General features: G+C 49.3%; 3 protein-coding genes across 9 annotated transcripts; 2 read left to right on the top strand and 1 right to left on the bottom strand.

Annotated features, from left to right (window-relative positions):
- Window positions 1-1,056: 1,056 nt before the first annotated feature.
- Window positions 1,057-2,434, top strand: LOC121594366 (SURF1-like protein). Its single transcript, XM_041917543.1, has 4 exons — window positions 1,057-1,437; window positions 1,517-1,638; window positions 1,710-1,904; window positions 1,967-2,434. The coding sequence occupies exons 1-4, from the start codon at window positions 1,225-1,227 to the stop codon at window positions 2,343-2,345; spliced, it is 909 nt and encodes a 302-aa protein (XP_041773477.1). The 5' UTR covers window positions 1,057-1,224; the 3' UTR covers window positions 2,346-2,434.
- Window positions 2,435-3,165: 731 nt separating this feature from the next.
- Window positions 3,166-15,878, bottom strand: LOC121594365 (AF4/FMR2 family member lilli-like). Of its 6 annotated transcripts, none has more exons than XM_041917538.1 (5): window positions 15,725-15,878; window positions 12,175-12,854; window positions 8,654-10,924; window positions 6,514-7,638; window positions 3,166-6,437 (listed from the first exon to the last, which is right to left on the bottom strand). In XM_041917538.1, the coding sequence occupies exons 2-4, from the start codon at window positions 12,217-12,219 to the stop codon at window positions 6,514-6,516; spliced, it is 3,441 nt and encodes a 1,146-aa protein (XP_041773472.1). In that variant the 5' UTR covers window positions 12,220-12,854; window positions 15,725-15,878; the 3' UTR covers window positions 3,166-6,437. The 6 variants fall into 6 exon arrangements, with proteins under 6 accessions (XP_041773472.1, XP_041773471.1, XP_041773475.1 ...); XM_041917537.1 differs by lacking the exon at window positions 15,725-15,878 and adding an exon at window positions 14,863-15,444; XM_041917541.1 differs by lacking the exon at window positions 15,725-15,878 and adding an exon at window positions 14,328-14,455.
- Window positions 15,559-21,965, top strand: LOC121594364 (intraflagellar transport protein 122 homolog). 2 transcript variants are annotated; one of them, XM_041917536.1, is made up of 8 exons: window positions 15,559-15,727; window positions 17,523-17,732; window positions 17,799-18,029; window positions 18,112-18,676; window positions 18,754-19,643; window positions 19,712-20,821; window positions 20,896-21,295; window positions 21,363-21,965. In XM_041917536.1, the coding sequence occupies exons 2-8, from the start codon at window positions 17,668-17,670 to the stop codon at window positions 21,612-21,614; spliced, it is 3,513 nt and encodes a 1,170-aa protein (XP_041773470.1). In that variant the 5' UTR covers window positions 15,559-15,727; window positions 17,523-17,667; the 3' UTR covers window positions 21,615-21,965. The 2 variants fall into 2 exon arrangements, with proteins under 2 accessions (XP_041773470.1, XP_041773469.1); XM_041917535.1 differs by lacking the exon at window positions 15,559-15,727 and adding an exon at window positions 17,247-17,331.
- The last annotated feature ends 361 nt before the right edge of the window (window positions 21,966-22,326 follow it).

The raw sequence follows: 22,326 nt of genomic DNA, 5'->3' as shown, positions 1-22,326 counted from the left end.
GCATCAAACGAAAAGTAACTTTAAAGCAAAAACTCATGTACAGTCTGTTCCCGAGTTACACAGTTCTCGACTTACGCGGATTCGGAGATACACGGTTTTCTGAATTTGATAGATTAAATGTCAAATCAGTACAATTTGCTTCAAGTTCGGTATAAATTGCATTTTGCTAACAAATTGAAATCGCTTAAAAGCCCGAAATATTAGAATTTTCTGCACAAATCATATGAAATAAATGATAAAGTGTATAACAGTACTAAGTTAAATTAAAAACTGCGAGTAATAAATAGTATTTTAGTCAAAAACGTGAAATTCGACTTACGCGGATATTCGAGTTACGCGAATTCGTCGGGAACGCAAAAACCGCGTAACTCGGGAACAGACTGTATTCTACCAATGGATAAACAAGATGTCCACTCAAGGGCCTCAAATGTCTCCTGAACGGGCTGGCTCAAAATTTCAGTCTAAACGGTATCTTAAACGACTCCGTTTAGCAGACGGTAAACGACTGGAGCAGACTTTCTATATTCCGTTTTGGTAGAGAGCTTGAGTCGTTTAGGACCCGATTAGTAGTCGTTTAGTGGATTTGTGATACTTGGGTATTTCCCAAAACGGCTTTCCATTATCGTTCAGTTTTTAATTCTTGATGAGTGCGTTAAGGCATTGAATACGTACAATTCAGGTTAACAATTTTCTTTCTTGCAATAATATTTTCCTTTTTTTTCTTGCACTTCCCGTATGCTTCCCATTATTACATAAAGTCAAAAGCAGGAAGGCTATTACAATTTTGAATTAAACTCCGGACTCATCGACTCCGAATCCAGATAAATCCGGATCAATCCGGATGAGCCTGGATGAGTCCGAACGAGCTTGATTTAACGGATTAACTTACTAAAGGAAATTACCTTTTTTGGTGGGAGCAAAACACCTGCTATTTCAGCACATTTGGACTAAATGATCATGATGTCACTTTGCTGCAACCTCTTACCGCACCTTAACGTACCGTTGTCGCGTGTTCTCGCACGCATTCAAGGGTTATCTTCGCTCACTGCCTGCTCCGTCTCCCAACCACCACCAGCTGTCAAACGCATCAAAACAATAACATCACACTTTGTTGCCCGTACATTTTCTCCGCCAAAACAAAAAAAACTCCCTGCCGGGCATTTTTTGATTGTGCAATCGCGTGCCGTGTATTTGTGTTTGTGAGAAAAGAAAAATAGCAAAACAATGCTTAAAACCATACTTTCCACACACATTCTGCCAACGGTGAGGCACCACAGCTGCGGGGGATTAAGGCATCCAGCCAAGCTGTACCATCATCCGGTTCCCCAACGATGCGTACACACACGCACGAAGCCACGTATTTCACCACCGCCGAAACTGAAATCGTCCTCCACGGACAGCACCGCCGGCATCAGCCCGTTCGGTTGGGGTCTATTGGTATGTCTTGCTTAATTTCATTTGCATTTGGTAAGGAACTGAAAGGACTTATTTCTAATTAATTTACCTCACTCGACAGATCATTCCCGCCACTACGTTCGGGCTCGGCTGCTGGCAGGTGTATCGAAAGCAATGGAAAGAGGGTTTGATCGACGAGCTGGAGCGCAAAATCCACATGTCCCCGGTGCCGATCCCGGACGAGTCAGTGACGATAGAGAAAGTGTATGAAACGATGATAATAATTCAACTATTTTGCATTCTTCTCATCGTAGTCTTACCGCTCTGAACGAAATGGAGTACCAAACGGTTACGGTACGCGGCCAATTCCTGCACGATCAGGAGTTTCACCTAGGGCCGCGGGCCTGCATCCAGCACGGTGATAGCCACACGGCCGGTGGCCTTTTCTCGCAGAAAGAAGCATCGATTGGCTTCCTCGTTATTACACCCTTTAAGCTCGAAGGACGAGAGTAAGCGCATTTAGCGTCTATTAAACGAAAGTTTGTTCTTATCAACCTCCTCTCGATTGCAGCGATAAAATCCTAATCAACCGTGGTTGGGTACCGAAACGATACCTCGATCCTGCGACGCGCCCGGAAGGTCAGGTGACCGGCACGGTCGAACTGCAGGGTGTTGTGAGGCTGCCCGAAAATCGACCCCAATTTACGCCGAAACAGCGCGGCGCCATCTTCATGTACCGCGATGTGGAACGGATGGCGGCTATGAGCGGGTCGGAGCCGTACTACCTCGACGCGACGGTAGCCAGCACCGTCCCGCACGGACCGGTCGGTGGGCAGACGCGGGTAACGCTGCGAAATGAGCATCTTTCCTACATCGTGACGTGGTTCAGCCTGTCCGGCTTTACCACCTGGCTGTGGTTCCGGCAGATCGTTCGGGGCAAATCGTTCTAGAGCGGCCTGCTGCTGTTCTGTGCACAATAAAGTAATCGACCATACTTTGTGGGCAATAGCATACCACCCCGCCTGCTAGGACATTTTAATGCTCCTTGGGGAGCACTAACACCATGGTGATACATCACAGGAAGTAACAAAAAAAAAAAGAACGCAATTAAATATTTATTTTTTTGTTTCTTTTTTTACTCTTTTACTCTCACACTTTTCTCTCTCTCTCCCTCCCATTGCCTCCCTCTTCCCAATCCATCTGCTTGTATTGTTGCAACATTTATTTTGCATAAATCCTTTACATCGAAGGATGTGTTTTTGTGTATGTGTCTGTGTATGGTCTGTTGTGTTTGTGTTTGTGAGTGTAAAAGGATTGCCGTTTTAAATAATTCCTTTCTAAATGATCGATTAAACGATAAAATCTAAGTGTCTCACTGTTTTACTTTTTCATATTTTACACACCACCACACCATGCCTTTCCTTGTCTCGCTCCATTTTATCATTCCTTTCTTTCCTTCCTTCCTTTCTACCTTTCGCTAAATCTATCGCATAGTTATGTGTGTTTGTGTTTAGCACTCTTTCTGCTCTTTCTACACGATTTTCCCTTGTAGTTTGTTGCTCCTTACACGCTAAAGTACGCCAGGGGTGGTTGTTTACAGCAGTTTTGTTTGCTGAAACTGTTTCGATTTCGGTTTTATGACATCTTGCGCCATTTCTCCTCGTTTTTCCCCATTCATGTTGGGGCCCTTTGCATCCTCTTTCGGTGCCGTTGCTGTATTTCACCACCTGTTTTTGTTTCAAAATTCAAATCGTATTTAAATCGGCAAACTAAAACTAAACAGAACATAAACTAGAACTCAGAAGCATGTGTGTGTTGTACTGTATTAATAACACTAATGATAAGACAATAAAACTAAAACTAGGCATTTAATATAAAAAGAGTTTAAATCGTGCAAAGAAAGATGATGTACACGTTCTTTTAAAAACGAATGGCGTTATTGCAAAAACAACAATGAAAGAAAAAGAAAATAGATGCTTACACTCAAAACAATATTTTGGTCTCTTCTATTACTTCTAATCCTGCTGCGGGAAAAAAGAAGGGGGGGGGAGGGGCGCGACGAAGATGCAGTTTCTTAATTCCTGTGAACTCTTACTCTAAACGCACTCTCCTCCACCTTCCCCTCATCGTCATTTTTAGACTGTTGTGTTATGTTTTTCAAAAGATGATCTTTCCCACGAAAGCTGGCGCTTAATATAGTTTTCGACTCACATCCTTCCTGCTGTTCGTCTCATCTTCATGTAATGTTATCGTCGAACGATAGGAAAGATGCAATGTTTTCCCTCGGTTCTACGGTTGGATGGGTGCGCGTGTATTGATTCGATTAAGATCAAACTAATAATATTCTTTACTGTATTCTATTTAAAAAAAAGATATTGAGTTGCCTTTTTACTAAAGCAAACGCAGGATCCTTCCTACTTCTCGTGTGTCTGTTGTTCTATTGTGGGTGTTTAAATTGATATTTACATTTCTATTATACATTTTGCACACTCTACACACACCGTGGCGCCTACTCTGATAACATTCCATCTCAGCGCTGTGAATCACACCATGGGCACACCCAAACACACCCCAAGCAGCCACACACAGACACACACACATACACATGTCTCCACTTTTCGCATTCCACATGCCACAAATCAGATCTTCAAATGAGCACACACACACACACAGACACACGCGCCCAAACGTCCAACGATAAGAACAACCGGCGCTGGGATCTTTGGATGATAGTGTGCAGCATATGTAGATGCAGCATACATTGATGCTGTGGCTCTACAGAGCCTATCAACTGCCCCTCACACCATAGAAAGAGACGTCATCAGGTCGGACACCTCGGAAACTGTCTTCCTTTTAGCCAATAATTCAACGTTCACACAGAAAATGACCTACACGACACGTTCCATATGTGGAGGAAGAAAAAAACAAAAAGAAACCTGCATTTTTATCGCGGCAACTATCGTCTGCTGTTACCTACACTACACCTGCCAACGCCAGCTTTGATGTTTGTAAAAAACCGTGCACATGGTACTCTAGAGTATGTAAGCATATATGTGCGTGCGTACGTGTGTGTGTCTATCTTCCACCTAGTTCACGGATTTTCATAGCTCACTCTTCTATTAAACTGTTTAAACCCAAAACAAAAAGGTCGCGTTTTTCACTCATTCAAAATTCATGCATTTGCCCAGGGACGCCCAGACAAGACTGAGCAATCTAGTTTTTGTTCCAAGCAATGTGAGTGTATGTGTGTGTGCATTTCCTCTGCTCTTGAGCCTTTATTATTCTAGCGTTTTCCGGTATGTTAACAAATAGCTAATATTAAACTTACAATCCATAAATTTCCACATTCATTCGAGGATTCGTTCATCCCTCGCAATCACACCACACATTCACACACACGCGCGCACACACACACATGCATGCTAACATGGTCATATGCGCACACACACGCTCGCATAACTGTTTTTTATCGCATTTAAAGCTAGCGTTTGTTTTTGTTAATATATATATGCATTAGTATTAACTTAAATGATAAAAGTAATATAAGTTGTTTCTAAAAAGTTGAAGAAAGGATGAAAGTGTCCGAGCGTATGTGTATGTGTGTGTGTAAATGAAGGAGAAAATGAGAGGAAATGATACCGTATGTGCGTGCGTGTGTGCAAAGGATAGTGTTTCCTTCCACCTCCTCCCTACACTCTTTCTTTTCTACTCCCTGCGCGCTTGCGGTCATCAATAAAAGCTATTAATGATGCCCGAATGAATTATTGATCGTGTGTGTGTGTGTGTATGTGTGTTAAAATAATTTGCAACTTCTTGCCCAAAGCATTGCGCGGTTTGCATTAAAGCAACATTCCACACATACGCGCACGCAAACGCAAGATAAAAATTTGTGTCCCTAATCGGTCGGGAAAAGCCTCTGGCTGAACAGCATTAACTCTCTCTTCCCACTGCAGAGTCCTTTTATCATTGTTTTTTTGTTATCGTTAAAAGTCTTACGGTTAAAACAAACCGAAACAAATGGCCTGTACAGGTAGGCAGCAGGCAGACAGGCGCGCACGCCTGTCATCATATCATGCTGTCGTAAATTTCCCTTCATAATCGAGAAAAGCTAAGCTCCAAATGAAACTACACGCTCTGTTGCTGTGTCTGGATGGGGGGTGTGTGTGTCTGCACATTCGTGTGTGCTCCTCAACGGACACACAACAGTTTCTTCCCCCTTTTTTACATTTCGACTGGGTGGTTCGGCCACACGTGTATCAACCACCCCCTAAAAACAGTAGCTCACATGTGTGTGCGTGTGTTGGATTAGAATGCATAACAACAAACATCGTATTGATCATCCATATCTTCCCTTCACTATTCTCTTCACGCACTCTCACTGCATTTGTGTGTAGTTTCTATTTGCGTAATATTATTCGCCCTTATTAATGCGACGAATTTCATTCATTCGTCCACGCGCTCCCATTCTTCACTTCCACGGCTACACGGTTTGAAATTCAGAGTAGATTAGAAAGTAGCGTGTGTATGTGTGTGTGTGTGTTTACGCCAAAATATGTACAATGTAACGAGATGCAATCTAACACACACCATGCACTCACACACACACATCATTTATAGCATTCTTTCCGTGTGACAAACCAAAGGCTAGTACAAGCTAATAACATTTACACGGTGCCGCGATTGACCTCTCTCTTTCTCTCTTTTGCTTGGGATGTGCAACCGCAACCTATATGCATGTGTGTGTATGTGTGTCCTTTCCTCTGTTTTACAGATGCCACTCCTGCTGGATCCAGGAAAGGTCACGTGGTTGTGGCTGTGTTGTTGCTGCTGCTGCTGCTGCTTGCGGAGTGCGCCGGATGGATCCCGTAATGTAGGCCGCGGCAGCCACTCACCAAGAGGTGCTTTTAAAAGTGCAGCTTGCAAACGCACCTGACAAGGTGAACCATATGTATACATAGGTAGGGGAAGCCGAATGGATTCCTACCCAATATGAAAGATGATTATGTCGTAAGTATCCTCTCTAAAAACTATCATTAATGGACCTACAAAAAGGAGACGATATTCGCATCAAATGACGGACCCGCTCTCTAACACCAGGGCACCACCAGGCGTACTTACCTATTTAACCTGCTGCTGCTTGATGACGATCTGCGGCTGGATCAGCTCGTCAAAGTTGAACATCTGATCGTCACCGGCATTGGAGGACGTTACGACGTTCGTACCCGCCGTCCCGGAGGTAGCTGTCGTCGTCGTGGTCACGGTTGTGCCGTTCGAGCCGTTCGTCGTTTCCGCGCCCCCACCATTCGTCTGGCCACCGCCGTCCGCGGCCGCCGCCGCTGCCCCCTCCTCACTGGCGATGGCCGAACCGTTCTCCTCGCCGGTCACCTTCATGGTCGCCTCCTCGTCGTGTTCCTTCGCCTGCAGGATGATCTGTCCACTCTCGGTAAGGATCGCTCCCTGCTGCTGATGGTCACCACCGCCGCCATCCCCACCGTGGTGATGGTGGTGATGATGGTGATGCTGCTGCTGCCCATCCTCTCCTTCGGCCGCTTGCTGCAGGTGCAGCTGCAGCTGCTGCTCGCCACCGTCCGCCATCGACACGGTGAGCTGGCCCTCGTGGCCCGCCTCGCCGCCGGCCGTGGTGAACGCGACCGAGACGGGGATCTGCAGCCCGTCCTCGGTCGTAATGTGGGTACCCTCCGCGTTCAGCTCGCCCTCCTGCGACTGCTGGATGACGATGTTGCCGTCCGCGTTCAGCAGCGACGCGTCGATCAGCTGCTCCTGCCCGTCGGCCCCCTGCACCAGTATCATCTGGTTGTTGCCGTCGCCGCTAATCATCTGCAGCGTTTCGCCCTCGCCCAGTCCCTCGCCGCCCTGCATCACCACGCCGACGCTCTGCAGCAGCTGCTGGATCTGTTCCGAGTCCGTGCCCTGCACCAGTATCTGGTTGCCCTCCGCGTCCGTCGTCAGGATGTGATTGTCCAGCTGCAGCACCTGCCCATCGTTCAGGATCAGGTTGATCTGCTGGCCCTCGCCGCCCTGCATGTCCTCCAGCTCCATCGGCACGTTCTCCGTGTTGGAGTTTTGGCTGTTCTGCGACTGCTCGCCGTCATCGTCCAGGCTGGGCATGCTGACGGGCATGCTTTGCATGTGTTGCTGCTGTTGCTGCTGCTCTTCCTTCTGGTGCTGATCGTCTCCTTGGTCGAGCGTTGGCATATCGATCCCTACGGACTGTTGCTGTTCCTGAGAGGTGGAGGAGAGAAAGAGCGAATTAGAAGAGTAAATAATTGTTGCTATTTCTTTTTTCCAAAAGGGATTTAAAATCACTTTGCGATGTCTGCTGAATAGTTCCTTGCTCACGATAACTATTTCTTTGAATGGGCTCATATATCGATATGCACCACATTACTTCTTCTTAGGTCCCCAACATGCGAAATGTGTTTATACAGTACATTACATAATTTACGATTTTTTTTTAAATGATCAAATAATAAAAGTTAAGATTGTCGAAAATAAAGCCATATTGGAGTGTTCTTCCGTAATTAAATCAATACAAATTTAAATAAAATAACTAATTTGTGTTTTAAAAGACCTAATATTGAAGATTTGTTATGGTTTGGTCAACAAAATGCTTTTCAATTAGTAATGACTAAAGTTGGCTGAAAATTTGGAGTCCAGAATCGCCCGGAGTTGTCCTGAGTCGGAGTCATGCATAGTTGTCTTAAGTCATCCGGAGTCTTTAGAAGTCCTCTGAAGTCATCCGGTGTGGTCTGGTGTCGTCCGATGTGGTCTGGAGTCACCCGGTGTGGTCTGGAGTCATCCGATGTGGTCTGGAGTCATTCGGAGTTGTCTGGAGTCATCCGGAGTTGTCTGGAGTCATCCGGAGTCGCCAGGAGTCGGAGTCATCCGGAATCTCCAGGAGTCTGAATCATCCAGAGTTGTCCAGACTTGTTCAACTCCTACTCCAGAGATGTCCGGCTCCTTCTCCGGAGTCGTCCGGGTCCTATACCTCAATCGACCGGCTTCTCCGGCCAAGTCGCAGAACTAGTGATTCCGATTTTGCTGGAGTTGGAATCGGAATAATAATAGCCGGAGTCGAATCGGTGTCGCGGGTGTGTTTCAGAGAGCACACCACTAGTTTCAATACGTTCAAATGCGCAAAAATTAACATTCAATATATACCAGCAAAACACATACCACTCTCTTGAGCAAGAAACTATGCAATTCAAATCACGCAAAAAGCGGTCCACGTACTAACCTGCTGTTGCTGCTGCTGCTGCTGCTCGTACGTTCCATCTTCCTGCTGGGGTAGCGTAATGTTAAACGTAATGTTTCCGGTCGAACCGTCCTGATTCGTTATGATCACGTTGTTGCTCTCCGTCGTCGTGGTTGTCGTCGTCGACGTGCGCGAATCGGATCCCTTCGATTCGGAGTGCATTCGCTCGAAGATGCTCTCGAGATCGCCGTCGGTAATTGTGTTCGAGCCAGCGTTTGACCCACTGTTAGCAGTGGTGGTGTTGCTGCTGCTGCCGCTCGTCGTCGTGATCATCCTGCTAGTGCCATCCGTCGAGGACGCATTGTTCACGACGGCGGCGGAAGTGGCAATCGATTTCCGCACGCCTCCGGTGCCACTGTTCAGCTGCATTAGCTGCTGCGACTGGTGGCCCTGGTGCGCTTGCAGCTGCTGCTCGACGCCCGAAGCTATCGCAGCCGGTGCTGCTGCTGCTGCTGCAGTGCCCGCCGTGTGCGTCTTGATGTGCTGCGTGTACAGCGGTTCGCTCAGGAATGTGAGTGAGCAGGAGTTGCAGGTGTAGAACTGGATGACGTTCGAGTCGCCCATCGATTCGCTGATCGTGCCCCGCAGCGCTTCGTCGATCGACGCCTGGAGCAGCTTCTGCGTGGAGGAATCGGTTACGGTCGCGAGCTGTTGCTGCTGCTGTTGCTGCTGTTGTTGCAGTTGCTCCTGCTGCTGTTGTTGTTGCTGCTGCTGCTGCTGGGCCGGCTGTTTCACCGGCTTCTTGGCCGACTCGTGCACCTCGAGATGGCTCATCAGCTGCTCGCGCTTGCTGAACGTTACGTTGCAGATGCCGCACTTAAAATAGTCCGGCTGGTGCTGTTTCGCGTGGATCGACGCCTGTTCGCGGGTTTCGAAGCGCATCAGGCAGACGCGACACTTGAACGGCTTTAGCTTGATGTGCTTCCGCAGATGGTCGTCGTACGCCTGCTTGTCCGTCGTCTTGTACGTGTTGCACACCGTGCAGGAGTAGACGGTGCTGCCGCCGGTTGAGCCCTGCTGGTGGTGGTGGTCCTGTTGCGTCACGGCACCGGCCGCTGCCGCCGACGACGCGGTGGTGGTGGTGACGATCGTCTTCTGCTGGGACTGCTGCATCTGCTGCTGATGCTCCTGCAGGCTGTGCTGCTTCAGCAAGGCGACGTTGGCAAACACAAGCTTGCACAGCTTGCACCGGTACCCGGTCGTGGTAGTGGTGGTGGTGGTGGTGGTGGTGTTGGCGGTCGCGTTCGGGCTGTTCGCGTTCTGCGCGGCGAGCCCGGCGAGCCGCGGCGGGCAGGTCGCGTAATGGGGCTGGAACTGGGACAGGTCGGTCGTTTTGAATCCGCACGGTATGCACTTGTACATCTTGGTGCCCTTCCGGTTCGCGGCCAGCCCACCGACGGTGGTGGTGGTGGTGCCTCCTGTCGCGTTTTCTGCCCCCACCATGCCGCCATTGTTCGTGGTCACGACGATGTGCTGCTTGACGGGCTGCTGCTGCTGGCCGGACGTGCCGGGCGATGCCGTCGAGCCCTTCTCGAACATGCTCGTCAGCTGAGCTTCCACGTCGGAGGTATTGCTGGTGTTCAGATCGGACCCGGACGTGGACAGGAAGTTTTCGCCCACCTGCTGCTGCCCGCCGCTAGCCACCTTGTACATCACGTTCCCGATCGGTGTGGACACCGTGCCACCGCTACCGGCCGAGCTGATGGGCGTCAGCTTCGGCATCTTGGACGGCGGCGAACCGAGCATGCCGGACGCATCCGCATCGTCCGGGATGTTGTTCTTTTTGTGAATGAACCCGAGCAGCGTGCCGCGCAGCGTGTCCAGCTCCGACTCGAGCTTGTCGTACTGGTTCAGCAGCATGATGCACCGGCGACAGATCACGTCCTCCACCGTCAGCACGACCGAGTAGTCCGAGCCGATCACCTTCGCCAGCTTGACCACGTACTCGGTTTGCGTGGTCGTGGTGGATGCTTCCGAGATGAGGGTCGCGTTTGCGCCCGCATTCTCCCCGCAGATGTAGCATTTGTGCGGTGGTCTGCCCGCGAAACTGTTGTTGCTCGCGCTCGACACCGTGACCGGGGTGAGGGGTTTCTTGTGTATGATGCGCTGCTGCTGCTGGCCGGACGGAATGCCCGTCACGCTGACCGATCCGCTCTGCAGCAGGCTGTTGATCTTTTTCACCGCGTTCAGCTGCTGCTGCTGATGCTGCGGCTGCTGGCTATGGTGCTGCTGGGCCGTGGTGGTCGTGAAGACCTGCAAAAAGAAAACGGACGATTATTACTACACGGTTTCTCTTACGACGCTCGGTAAAACGGTACAGAACAGGGTAAGCGTAAAAGGTGCGATTTAAAAAAAACACTATCATGGTTGAGGCACTAAAAATGAAACATACGCAGGGCATTTAGCGCGTTAGCAACTGAAACTGATCGGAAACACCATGGCTCAAGCAAACCGGTTCGGTGAGCTCGTTTAAGTATATGGGTGATGGTTTTAGACTGTTCTCGATTGTCAGTCAGTCTCCTCTCGCTGTGATTGTTTCGGTCAACTTCTATTGAGCATTTCAGCTAAATGTACACCCAAAAAATAAATGTATAAGACAAAAGCGCTATCTTGGCACACATTGGCTGATAAATTATTGATTTAAATCGTCTATTCATGTTAACTGTTCAATGTTCAAGCCGGTCTCGTGGTACAGTCGTCAACTCGTACGACTTAACAACATGCCCGTCATGGGTTCAAGCCCCAAATAGACCGTGCCGCCATATGTAGGACTTGACTATCCTGCTATGGGGGGAAATCAGTAAGTCACTGAAAGCCAACCCCACAAGTGTGTAGGCAGGCCTTGACCGGCATCGGTTGTTGAGCCAAAGAAGAAGAAGATTCATGTTAACTTCAATCGTAATTATAAACATGGAATCGCCCAACGATTGAAGAATGTTATGAATGCTCTACATCTCAAGCAACCCACAGCTATTTTAGTTTCAAAAATAGTTTCACCTGCATATGCACAGGATAATAATCAACAACAAAATAAACTGCCTCAAAACCGTCCATATGTGTGTCGTGAAAGTAACTGCTATATGAGCTAAAAATATTAACCCGAGCTAGACTTCTTTTCAATCTAAAAACGCAATTGTACTTGCGCTGGAGGGAGCCGTTCCTTCCGTGCGTGGAGCATTGTTGACAAACACACAAAGCCGTGTTCGTCAATATGATGTTCGATCGTTCAAACCTATGTTTGATTGCATATGGAATATCAGAACAATTTCCGCTCCGAGGAGGAATAATTCCATGACGTAGCGTAGCATCAATGTGCAAATACCACAGCTACACAGCCCTAAGCATCGCTCTGCCTCCAAAAACAAACTGAACATCGTTTGACTATTTAATGGCCTCAAACGTACGCACACATGGTTGTGCACTGTTGCACTGATGCATCTCGCATACAGTTCTTACTAGCAATGGGCTACAGCATTAGATGCAAAAAAAGAAAGTGTTATTACCTTCCGCACTTGCGGTAACTGCTGCTGTATTATTTTCTTCTGCATTTTTCCTTCTTCTAGTCGACGTTCGCCTTCGCTGTGCTTCCTCCTTCTCTCTCTGTAACTGTCGATATGTTAAACCGAGACACGAGTGCGTTGTTAGCGCGTCTTAGCGTGGAAGTTGTAAAAGTTGGGCCGTCGCGCGCGGCAATAGTGCGTCGCACTTTCTTTTAATGCGTACTTTTCTCTCGTACTCTCTCTCTCTTTCTTTCGCTCGATTGCAGCGAATGATTGTGGTTAGTGTCTTGGCGCGTTGGAAATTTGCTCTAGCACAGATGCTGCTGCTGCTGCTGCTGCTGCTGTTCGTCGCCGTCTTCGCCTTCGGGAAGATGTTTTCAATCCACAGCCGTATGATGGAATGCGCACGGTTGCAGTGGCTGCTGCTAGCGGCATCGAGCAAGTAAGGGGACGCGGGCTGCTGCGATGAGAGACCGGGGGGTGCAGCACCGACAGCTCACCTTCCTGCGCGTTTGGTTTTGGACGTGCCTTCTCTTCTAGCGTTGGTGGGTGTCAATTTTAGGCGGCTACTAGCTTGTTCCTTCTGCACACGACCATGACACCATCCGCCGTCGTCTTGTTGTAGCAGCAGAGACACCGCCAGTGAAAAGCACACACTCGCACACACGCCGGGAACGCACAATCTGTGGAAACAAATGCATGTGTTGGTGAGCAATTGCAGGACATGGATGTAAAAAGGGTGAAGCATTTGGGGCTGGAAGCATCTTTCGCACTTCACGATCAAGCGATGGTTCGTTTGCAGTATTTTTTGGACGAAATTACATGGCATATTGGTATCTATTTTAACAATCTACGCATTCACACTCACACACACACACACACACACACACACACACACACACACACACACACAATGAGAAGAAAGATCAGGTTACACAGCAAATATGCACATACAATGGAAGAGGACACTGTTGTTGCCGTTTGGAATCGGCCGCGAACGAACGAGATGGAGAGATCGTTTGACGACTCCTACAAACGCAAAACAACACACAGGAGAACAATGCCCCCCTAGCCGGAACAACAATGAGGTAGCGTGCGCGCGTCCTTTCGCAAAAAAAAAAAGCACAACAACGGCGACGAGCCCGCGTTTGGTGCTTTTTCTACGCTTCGCTCACACAACACTACACCACCACCACAGCTAATTGTATGTGAGACGATCTTCGCAGGGCTTTACCAATGTGCTCCAAAACAGCACCGCCGTGGTGTATCAGCGATCTTGCCCTTCTTCCGTCCGCTTTGGCTGTGTGTGCTTGGATGTACGCTCTCTCGACCGTGTGCCCAAGCACAAGCAGCAGCATCAGCGGCTCTACGATATCACACACACTCACACACACGCGCGCGCACACACTGTACGCACACGCAACGGTGCAGCCTCGATTGCGGCGCCCGCCCCGTAAGGGCTTGTGTAGCAAGAAAGAGACGGGGATATTCGGAGGCCCTTTGCGGGACTGTGTACGCACACCACTTTCGCCCGGAATGCAGCGTTCTTCTATTCACGCACACACGCACACACATACAAAACTCTTCCGTGCACCAATACCAATAGCACCAGAGCAAGCCCACGCGGAGTTGGAAATGCCGCGGCCGTGGTCTCTGGGGCGGTTCGTCTATTTCGCCCGCGGAATTCTCACATCGAACCGCTCCTTCTCTTTCTCGCTCTTTCTCTTTCACTCTAATAAGCCGCGGCAACGCAAAAGAATACTGGGGAAGGGGGACGAATGGGCAGCGGCAGCGCTTTTTTTCTTTCTTCTCCTTGCTTCACAATTGCACCAAGAGTAAAGCACAAGAAAGGGGTTACACACACTCACACACACACACACACACACACGCCACTTTTCGCGACGATTTTCTTTCCCTTTTGCGATTTAGGACATACACACAGTCTCTACACACACACAGGGAGGGAGAAATGGCGCCGGAAAGCAGGGGTTCGCGCAACACCGAAGTGGGCGTACCGTTATCGCGCGCGCCCTTTTGAACAAAACAGAAAAAAGACGAACGAAAAAAAAAGGATTGATAAAAACGTCACACTCGAACAAAATTGCGTGTTGCGGATAGATTATTTTCCGTCACAAGCGACCGCGAAGTTGCCATACCACACCGTTGTCGCTCTCTCTCGCTCGGTGAAACTAGCAAACACATTCTGCGGTACAGCACATTTTCGTCCAGCAATTCACACACTGCTAAAAACTAGAGAAAAAAACAACAGCAACGGTGGATGATGAAATACGTATGCGTCGCCTTTTTTGTCGGTGTCGGTGGGGGGACACTGGACTGCGCGTATTTTGGCCCCCGGCAGCAGGTCAGTCACTGCCACCACCACCACCACTACCAGCGATCCGAGCGGGCTTTGAACGGCTCGAGAAACGAATCATGCCGTATAATAGCTGATGACACACACTGCTAACGGCGCCACCTCTGCCGCCGCAACCCCTGCACCGCACACACGCTCTTGCACTGTCGTTCGCGTTCCGAGGGCTTCTTGTGGCTAAACTCTTTCCCTACGCGGCAACACTGACCACCGAGGGCACCCGCGCAAACACAACACAGTCTCACACAGTCAAGAACAAAAAATTCGTAGAAACGAACTGAGGAAAAAACAACAACGTAACGCGGAATGATGAAACTAACCCGTCATATGTGTCGGGGTCGGCCAGATTGCGCGCCCAGAACAAACGCGCGCGCTCTCCTTCTGTGCTCTGTTTGTCGACCGTTTCCTTCCTCCGTCGCGTCCAGCAAGAGGGCTGTTGGGACCGATGGGGCTACGTTCCGGGCCAGCCCAGTGGCGTTTGTTCCGTGACAGCACCAGGGCCGCGCCGCACAACAAAAAATCGCTTCCCAAAAACCTGCAGCGCCACCACCACTCGCTGCGCCCTTTCTCTTGGGAGGCCACCACTCGTAGAAATAATAAAGAAAAACGGCTTGCCACTCGCAAATTTGGCTCTGCGTCACCGTGTCCCCTCTGCGCGACGAGGACGGCGCGCGACTTCAATTGTCAAAACTTGCTAAAACTTCACAATCTCTTTTTGACGCGGCGGTACGACGACCGGAGACACACTTCAAAATCGATTTCTGAGCAAACATGCAAACTCCAACATGGCGGCCGCCTGGCCTTCGAGACGACTTCTTTTTGAACGGGTCCGCCTGGCAGGGGCGAAGAATACACACACGGGCGAAGCGAGATCAGTCAAAGTGTGAGCGAGTGTGGCTTTTTTCCTTCTCTTTCTCTCTCGCGCTGTTTGAATGTATTGCTGCTGCTGCTGCTGCTGCTGTCGCTGGTACGCTGCTGCCAGGGTTGCCACCCGTGCCGCGTGTAATCGTGCTGACACTGAACACACACACACGCACGCACACTTCTGTCGGCGCGTCGCGACCGTTGCCCGCAACACCGAGAAACCGGCGTTCGCGGCGTGCTTCACACCAGCGGCTGGTCGGACGATGCCGGTTATTTTAGGTGCCGGCATGTATGGTCGACCCCGTGACTTAAACTTACCAGGTAATGTAGCGGCACTGTACGCGCTGGGACATTACTAGCAGTGTGCTGTGCAGGTTCTCTAGATGCGTGCGGTACGGGAAAAAAGTGTGAAATTAAAACGCATGGTCACGTTGACTGCTGCTGCAGCAAGCGGCAAAAGTGTGTATGCGTTGCCCCCCGTGTGTTTGTGTGGCTGATGCGTACGGGAGATGGACGTTCGTACGTTAGGTGCGAGAGCGAGAAAGCACATCGCCATGCAGATGACACGCACACACGTAGATACACAGTCGCTACGTAACACACGCGCGACACATACACGCACACATGTACGATTTGGGACGAGAAACAATTCCCAACTCGCAAGTTCGATGAGATGGGTTGAGAATGATGTGTTTCACAATGGCTTTCAATTCTCACGATGATGTCACTGATTTCGAACGGTTAGTGGCAAAATTAAAATATCGAGGGGGGAAGAATCCGACAGATTTTATTTTAATTTTATAGTTTGTATAATTTATGATTCTTTAGGCTGCGTTCACGATAAATTGGGTTGTATTTGTACGAATTGCGCGTCAAATCAGTATAGAATTTGGGCCCCAACGAAGCAGATTTTTTTTCTTTATGTTTATAGAGACTTTGAGCCAATTGACCTGATTCGCCTCTTTCTCAAACGAAGCAGTTGCTATACAAGCTTTCGTTGAAGAATCAATCTTCACCCAGCACATGGTCCATTAAAATGGTTTAAACGTGGTTTTATTAATTTAGTTTGATGAACTGCAGAGGAATAATAAGTAACAGATTATTATCAAGGAGTAAAAAATTGAGGACTAAAGGACTAAAAGGCTAAAGAAATGGAGCAAAGTCTTTTCATTTAATTATTACACTGACGTAGAATTTAGATTTTAAGCATGAGGTGCGCCACGACGCAATTGTTGTTACGCTCTTTATGTTAAAAATTGAAGAATATAGTGTAAACACTATTGTAATTTACCTAAGCACATAGTTATGACCGTTCTGAAAAAAAGAGAAAAAAAAGTTTAATGTACAGTTCAAGTTCCTTTTTATCTGAAAGATAAGTATCCTTCTATTTAAAAAAATAACAGTTTACTTTGTAGAACTTGAAAAGATATTATAATAACTCTTGAACTGAGGCAAAAGTAAGTTTAAAAAACGCATCAAAACTCACTCACTCGATCAAGTGCGGATTACCGAGCGTGAACTGTTTTAATTCAATTTCGCAGAATGGGTTTGATCTAAAGCATCGTGAATTGGAAAGTAAAAGAGCGGTCGAACTTTCGCAAGAAAAAAGACATTAAGTTACGGGTATTTGATGTGATTTTGTCCCAACGAATAAAAAGACCAACGAATAAAAATAAAAGGATGAAATGACCTGATCGTAAAAAACGTGGGAAACCATCTGTACTGAGAAGAATGTGGATAGTGAGCAGAGTCAGAAATCTGCTCACTTGCCACTGCAGCGATGAGGCTCACCAGTGAGAAATAGAGCAAGGGAACGAATGAGATAGAGCCATTAAACCATTTCAATAATAAACAACATTGACTAGAGTCAGCATCGTAGAATTCATTCTCAAGTAGTTTATAGTTTTTTTTGCTGCATGGTGAAGGTACATTAATTTAAACTAAAATACGAGTAATAAACAATTCAAACCTTCATGCAATCTTTCATCCTGATTCGGTCAGATACATTTATAATAAAAAAAGAACAACAAGTACACATTCCGTTGCTAGGAGCCCGCCGTCCACGAACAAACTGGCAGCAAACTAACAACAAATAACTGTCATTCTATCGCTTCAGGCCTTTGTTGGTGTAGCCGACCAACCTACCGGTGGGCTGCCTTAAATCGTGCAATTTTACACCAGTGCATCAACGTGATACGATCCATAATTGCATCCAGCAGTAATACTGACCCAACGATCATTGTGTCGGCGTGGTGGAGACGATGCGCGCCATACCGAAATGGGTTGAGAAGATCCACGATTCGAGCGACAAAAGTGACGTCGCCAGGTAAGCATCGCTAGAGCTTACAGCACGGTAAATACGTTCATTTCATTCGCTCTTTGTCTCGTTTAGCATCCACTCGCTATGCTACCATCCGGAGGGTCTGCAGCTGGTGGTGGCCGCCGGCGACAAGGTGCTCGTGTACGATCCGATCGACGGCAATCTGATCAACTCACTCAAGGGCCACAAGGACACGGTGTACTGTGTGGCGTACGCGCGCGACGGTAAAAAGTTTGCGTCGGGCAGTGCGGACAAAACCGTCATCATCTGGACGCAGAAGCTGGAAGGGCTGCTGAAGTATTCGTACGTATGAGCGTAACAGATGGTTCGTGCTGGTTCGCTTCCAATTGATTCTCATTGCAATCCTCCTCGCCCCACAACACAGCCACAACGATTCGATTCAATGTTTAGCGTTTAACCCAATCTCGCACCAGCTGGCCTCGTGTGCGGTTTCGGATTTTTCCTTCTGGTCGTCCGAGCAGAAAGCGGTCCAGAAGTACAAGTCGGTCGCGCGCATCAACGCGTGCGCCTGGACGAACGATGGGCAGTACATTGCGCTCGGGCTGGCAAACGGCACGATCTCGATACGCAACAAGGCCGGCGAGGAGAAGATCAAGATCGAGCGGCCGGGCGGCCCGAACAGCCCCATCTTTGGGCTGGCCTGGAACCCGCCCGCAACGTCCGGCTCGTCCGACATACTGTGCGTGATCGATTGGGCCCAGACGCTGTCGTTCTACTCGCTCGGCGGGCAGATGATTGGGAAGGAGCGAAACTTTGCGTTTGATCCGCTGTGCCTGACGTTTTTCCCGAACGGCGAGTTTCTGATCGTGGCCGGTTGCAACAAGGCGCTGCAGCTGTTTACGAGGGATGGCATCCGGTTGGGGCTGTTGGGCGAGCAGCACGAATCGTGGATCTGGAGCGCGGCCGTACATCCGGCAGGAAACTGTGTGGTAAGTGTGCAGTACAAAGTGCAATAATTTTTCTAAAGGACTGAAGCATAATTCAATGTGGGTCTTGTGTGTTTAAGGTCGTCGGCTGTCAGGACGGGACGCTCGGTTGCTATACGCTCGCATTCAACACCGTGCACGCGCTGTACCGCGAGCGGTACGCGTTCCGGGAGAACATGTGCGACGTCATCATACAGCATCTCGTATCCGGCCAGAAGGTGCGCATCAAGTGCCGCGATCTGGTGCACAAGATCGCCATCTACCGCAACCGGCTGGCGGTGCAGCTGCCCGAACGGGTCGTACTGTACGAGCTGAGCTCGGCCGAAAACCAGCCGATGCACTACAAGGTGAAGGAAAAGATTGCGAAAAAGTTCGACTGCAGTCTGCTGGTCGTGTGCGCGCAGCATTTGGTGCTGTGCCAGGAGAAGAAGCTGCAAAGCCTCGACTTTAACGGGGTGCTGCAGCGCGAATGGATGATGGATAGCTTCATACGCTACATTAAGGTTACCGGTGGGCCGGCTGGGCGCGAGGGCTTGCTGTTGGGGCTGAAGAGTGGACAGGTTTGGCGCATCTTTCTCGACAACTCACTGCCGATACTGGTCACGACGGTGCTTTCGTCGGTGCGCTGTTTGGATTTGAATGCATCGCGCACCAAGCTGGCCGTAGTGGACGATGCGGGACGGTTGGTGGTGCGTGATCTGATCGCCGACACGATGCTGTATCAGGACACGAGCGTTAATTCGGTCGCGTGGAACACGCACCTCGAGTCGATGCTGTGCTATTCGCACACAACCGGTGGGCTGAGCGTGCGGGTCGGCTCGTTGCCACCGCGCAGCCCTCAGACGATGCTGGGCGTGGTGGTGGGTTTGTGTGGTGCGACCGCCTTCTGTTTGCGGGGCAACGTGATGAGCAATGTGCCTCTTGCGCTCGGCGCTACGATGTGGCAGTTTGTCGAGGCGGGTTTGTTTGAGTAAGAATTGCGTCTTTTTTTTTTGGTTACTCTTGCTACATACTAAATCCTTTTTTTTGTTTTTCCAGGGACGCTTATCAAGTAGCCTGTCTCGGTGTGCCGATGTCCGACTGGGAGGGTCTCGCTCAAGCCGCACTGGATGCACTCAACTATCAGGTGGCGCGCGATGCTTACGTGAAGGTACGCAACCTGCCCTGGCTGGAGCTCATCGGCGACTTGAAGGAGCGTCAAAAACGGGGCGAAACGTCCAAAGAGGTCCTGCTGGCGGACACGTACGCGTTCGCAGGGAAGTACAAGGAGGCGTCCCGGCTGTACCAGAAATCGGGCAACAACAGCAAAGCCCTCGCAATGTACAGCGATCTGCGTATGTTCGATCTTGCGCAGGAGTTCCTCAAAGAGGGCAGTGCCGCCGATCGGAAGGAATTGATCCGGCGGCGGGCAGAATGGGCTTGCTCGGTGCACGAGCCGCGGGCCGCCGCCGAGCTGCTGCTGTCGGCCGGCGAACCGGAACGGGCGATCGAAATCGTGGCCGAGCAGGGATGGGCCGATGTGCTGCTCGACATTGGCAGGCGGCTGGCAGCGTCGGAAAGGGTGCCGCTGGAGCTGATCGCTAGCCACTTGCGGCGGCTGAAAGCGCTCCCGCTGGCGGCAGAAATTTATCGCAAGCTGGGCGAGGAGGAGCAGGTGGTGCAGCTGCACGTGGAGGCACGCGACTGGCCGGAAGCGTTCCGTTTGGCGGAGCATTTGCCGAAGGTGCTGCCGTCGATTCACTTTCAGCACGCGCAGTGGCTGGCTGAGTCGGACCAGTTCATATCGGCCCACGAGGCGTACATACTGGCGGGCAAGCCGCACGAAGCTACCAAGCTGCTGCGGAATCTGGTTGAATGTGCCGTGTCGGAGGAACGGTACCTGGACGCGGGCTACTACACGTGGCTGAGAGCGAAGCAAGCGCTGAAGTTGCTGGGAGGCGATGAGGCGTCACTGGATGGGAATGATGCCGGGGTGGGCGAGTATCGCGCGTTGCTGAAGCTTTCGTCGATCTATTACGCTTACCATACGATCAATGCGTACCTGAAGGAACCATTCACAAGCAGCCCACCGCTTACTCTGTTCAATACGAGCCGGTTTGTGGTGAATCAAATCAATGGGGCCATGCCGCCGAAGGGGATCAGTTTGTTGTAAGTCGCCCATTACCACTATTCTGTCATTAGTACCATTATTAAATGTCCCTGCTATCCCTTCTTCGTTTCAGTGCCGTTTACTACACCCTCTCGAAGCAGGCGAAAGTGCTCGGCGCGAACAAGCTGCACCTGCAGATCAACAACAAGCTGCAGTCGCTGAAGATACCGGCCGGCATACAGGAGCAGGTCGACATTAGCTACATCAGCAGCCGGGCCTGTCCGGGTGGATTTAACGACCCGGAAGAGCTGCTGCCGATGTGCTACAAGTGTTCGAACTACAGCCCCCATCTGCACGGCAATCGGTGCCCCAACTGTCAGCAGGAGTACGTGTTTTCGTACGTTTCTTTCGAGATTTTACCGCTGGCGGAGTTTGCACCGGAGGCGGGCATTAGCGAGCTGGACGCGGAACGGTTGCTGTTGGCTCCACCGAAGAGCGCTGCGTACGATCAGCAGGACCAGTTCATTCAGGAGGTAAGAACCCATAACGGTGGTGGTGTGTTGTGATTATATTTTAATTACTTTTCCTTGCTCTTTTTAGGACATTATCGACACCTATCCGTCAACGCTCGATCGTGAGGCGCTGCGTGCGATCGACCCGCGTGAGGTGATCATCGTACGTGGGCCTGCTCCGTTAGCGACGCGTTACTATCGCAACCTGCTGCCAGAGCTGCAAATTACCGTCTGTTCGGAATGCAATCAAGTGTTTCATTCGGAGGACTTTGAGCTCCAGTTTCTGCAGAAGGGCTACTGTCCATTCTGTCGCTCGACGGACGAAAGCCTGATGAATTGAAGGGCCAGTGTCTTAGCCGAAGCAATGCCTTTGAATTTGATCTCAAACAACCGAATTCCGTCCATTTCAAGCATCAAATGTAGTTTGTAGTTTTGTGTTAGAGTGTTCTAAAGAGTATACTAAGTAAGGGAGAACATACTCAAACGTGTGTGAACATTAATCGAAACATTTCATTCCTTTAGATTAATAATTTATTTCCCTTCCTATTTTTAATTTTATACAACTGAATGGCTATTGACAGTATCTTTAATTTTCCTATTGCACCAAATAAGTGTTAATGAGTAGACTCGATTGGAAAATTCGGTGAATAAAAACTAGAAGATGTTTTTATCTAGATGTTAATATTATTCGTTGTTATTCATGAGTGAATCCTAGACTTTTTAAATCATATTTCCACATAAATTTTACTTCATTTGAACGTTTGATCTTCCACAAAAGGAAAGTTTCCAATTTAATTATCATCAGTACATAGAACTCTTGTTGTGATAAAGATAACCTCCAATGGGTATTTCTTCCATTGGGAGAAATGTTCAAAATCAGCCCTAATTATGCTTTCGCTTCCAGGGATGCTTCAAAGTTGGAACAAAGAGCAATCAAACGTATCATGCCATATTTCAAAGTGTGAAAAAGGTCAGAAGGGAAAAGGGTCTCGAATTGGAATAAGAAACTCTGTGATTTGACATAGCCTTTTCACCCTGTTGAAGAACAATGA

The sequence above is a fragment of the Anopheles merus genome, chromosome 2L, assembly GCF_017562075.2.
Source record: "Anopheles merus strain MAF chromosome 2L, AmerM5.1, whole genome shotgun sequence".
NCBI lineage: Eukaryota > Metazoa > Arthropoda > Insecta > Diptera > Culicidae > Anopheles > Anopheles merus.
The sequence above is the reverse complement of the archived record's forward strand: the minus strand, read 5'-3'. Positions and strand labels throughout refer to the sequence as shown.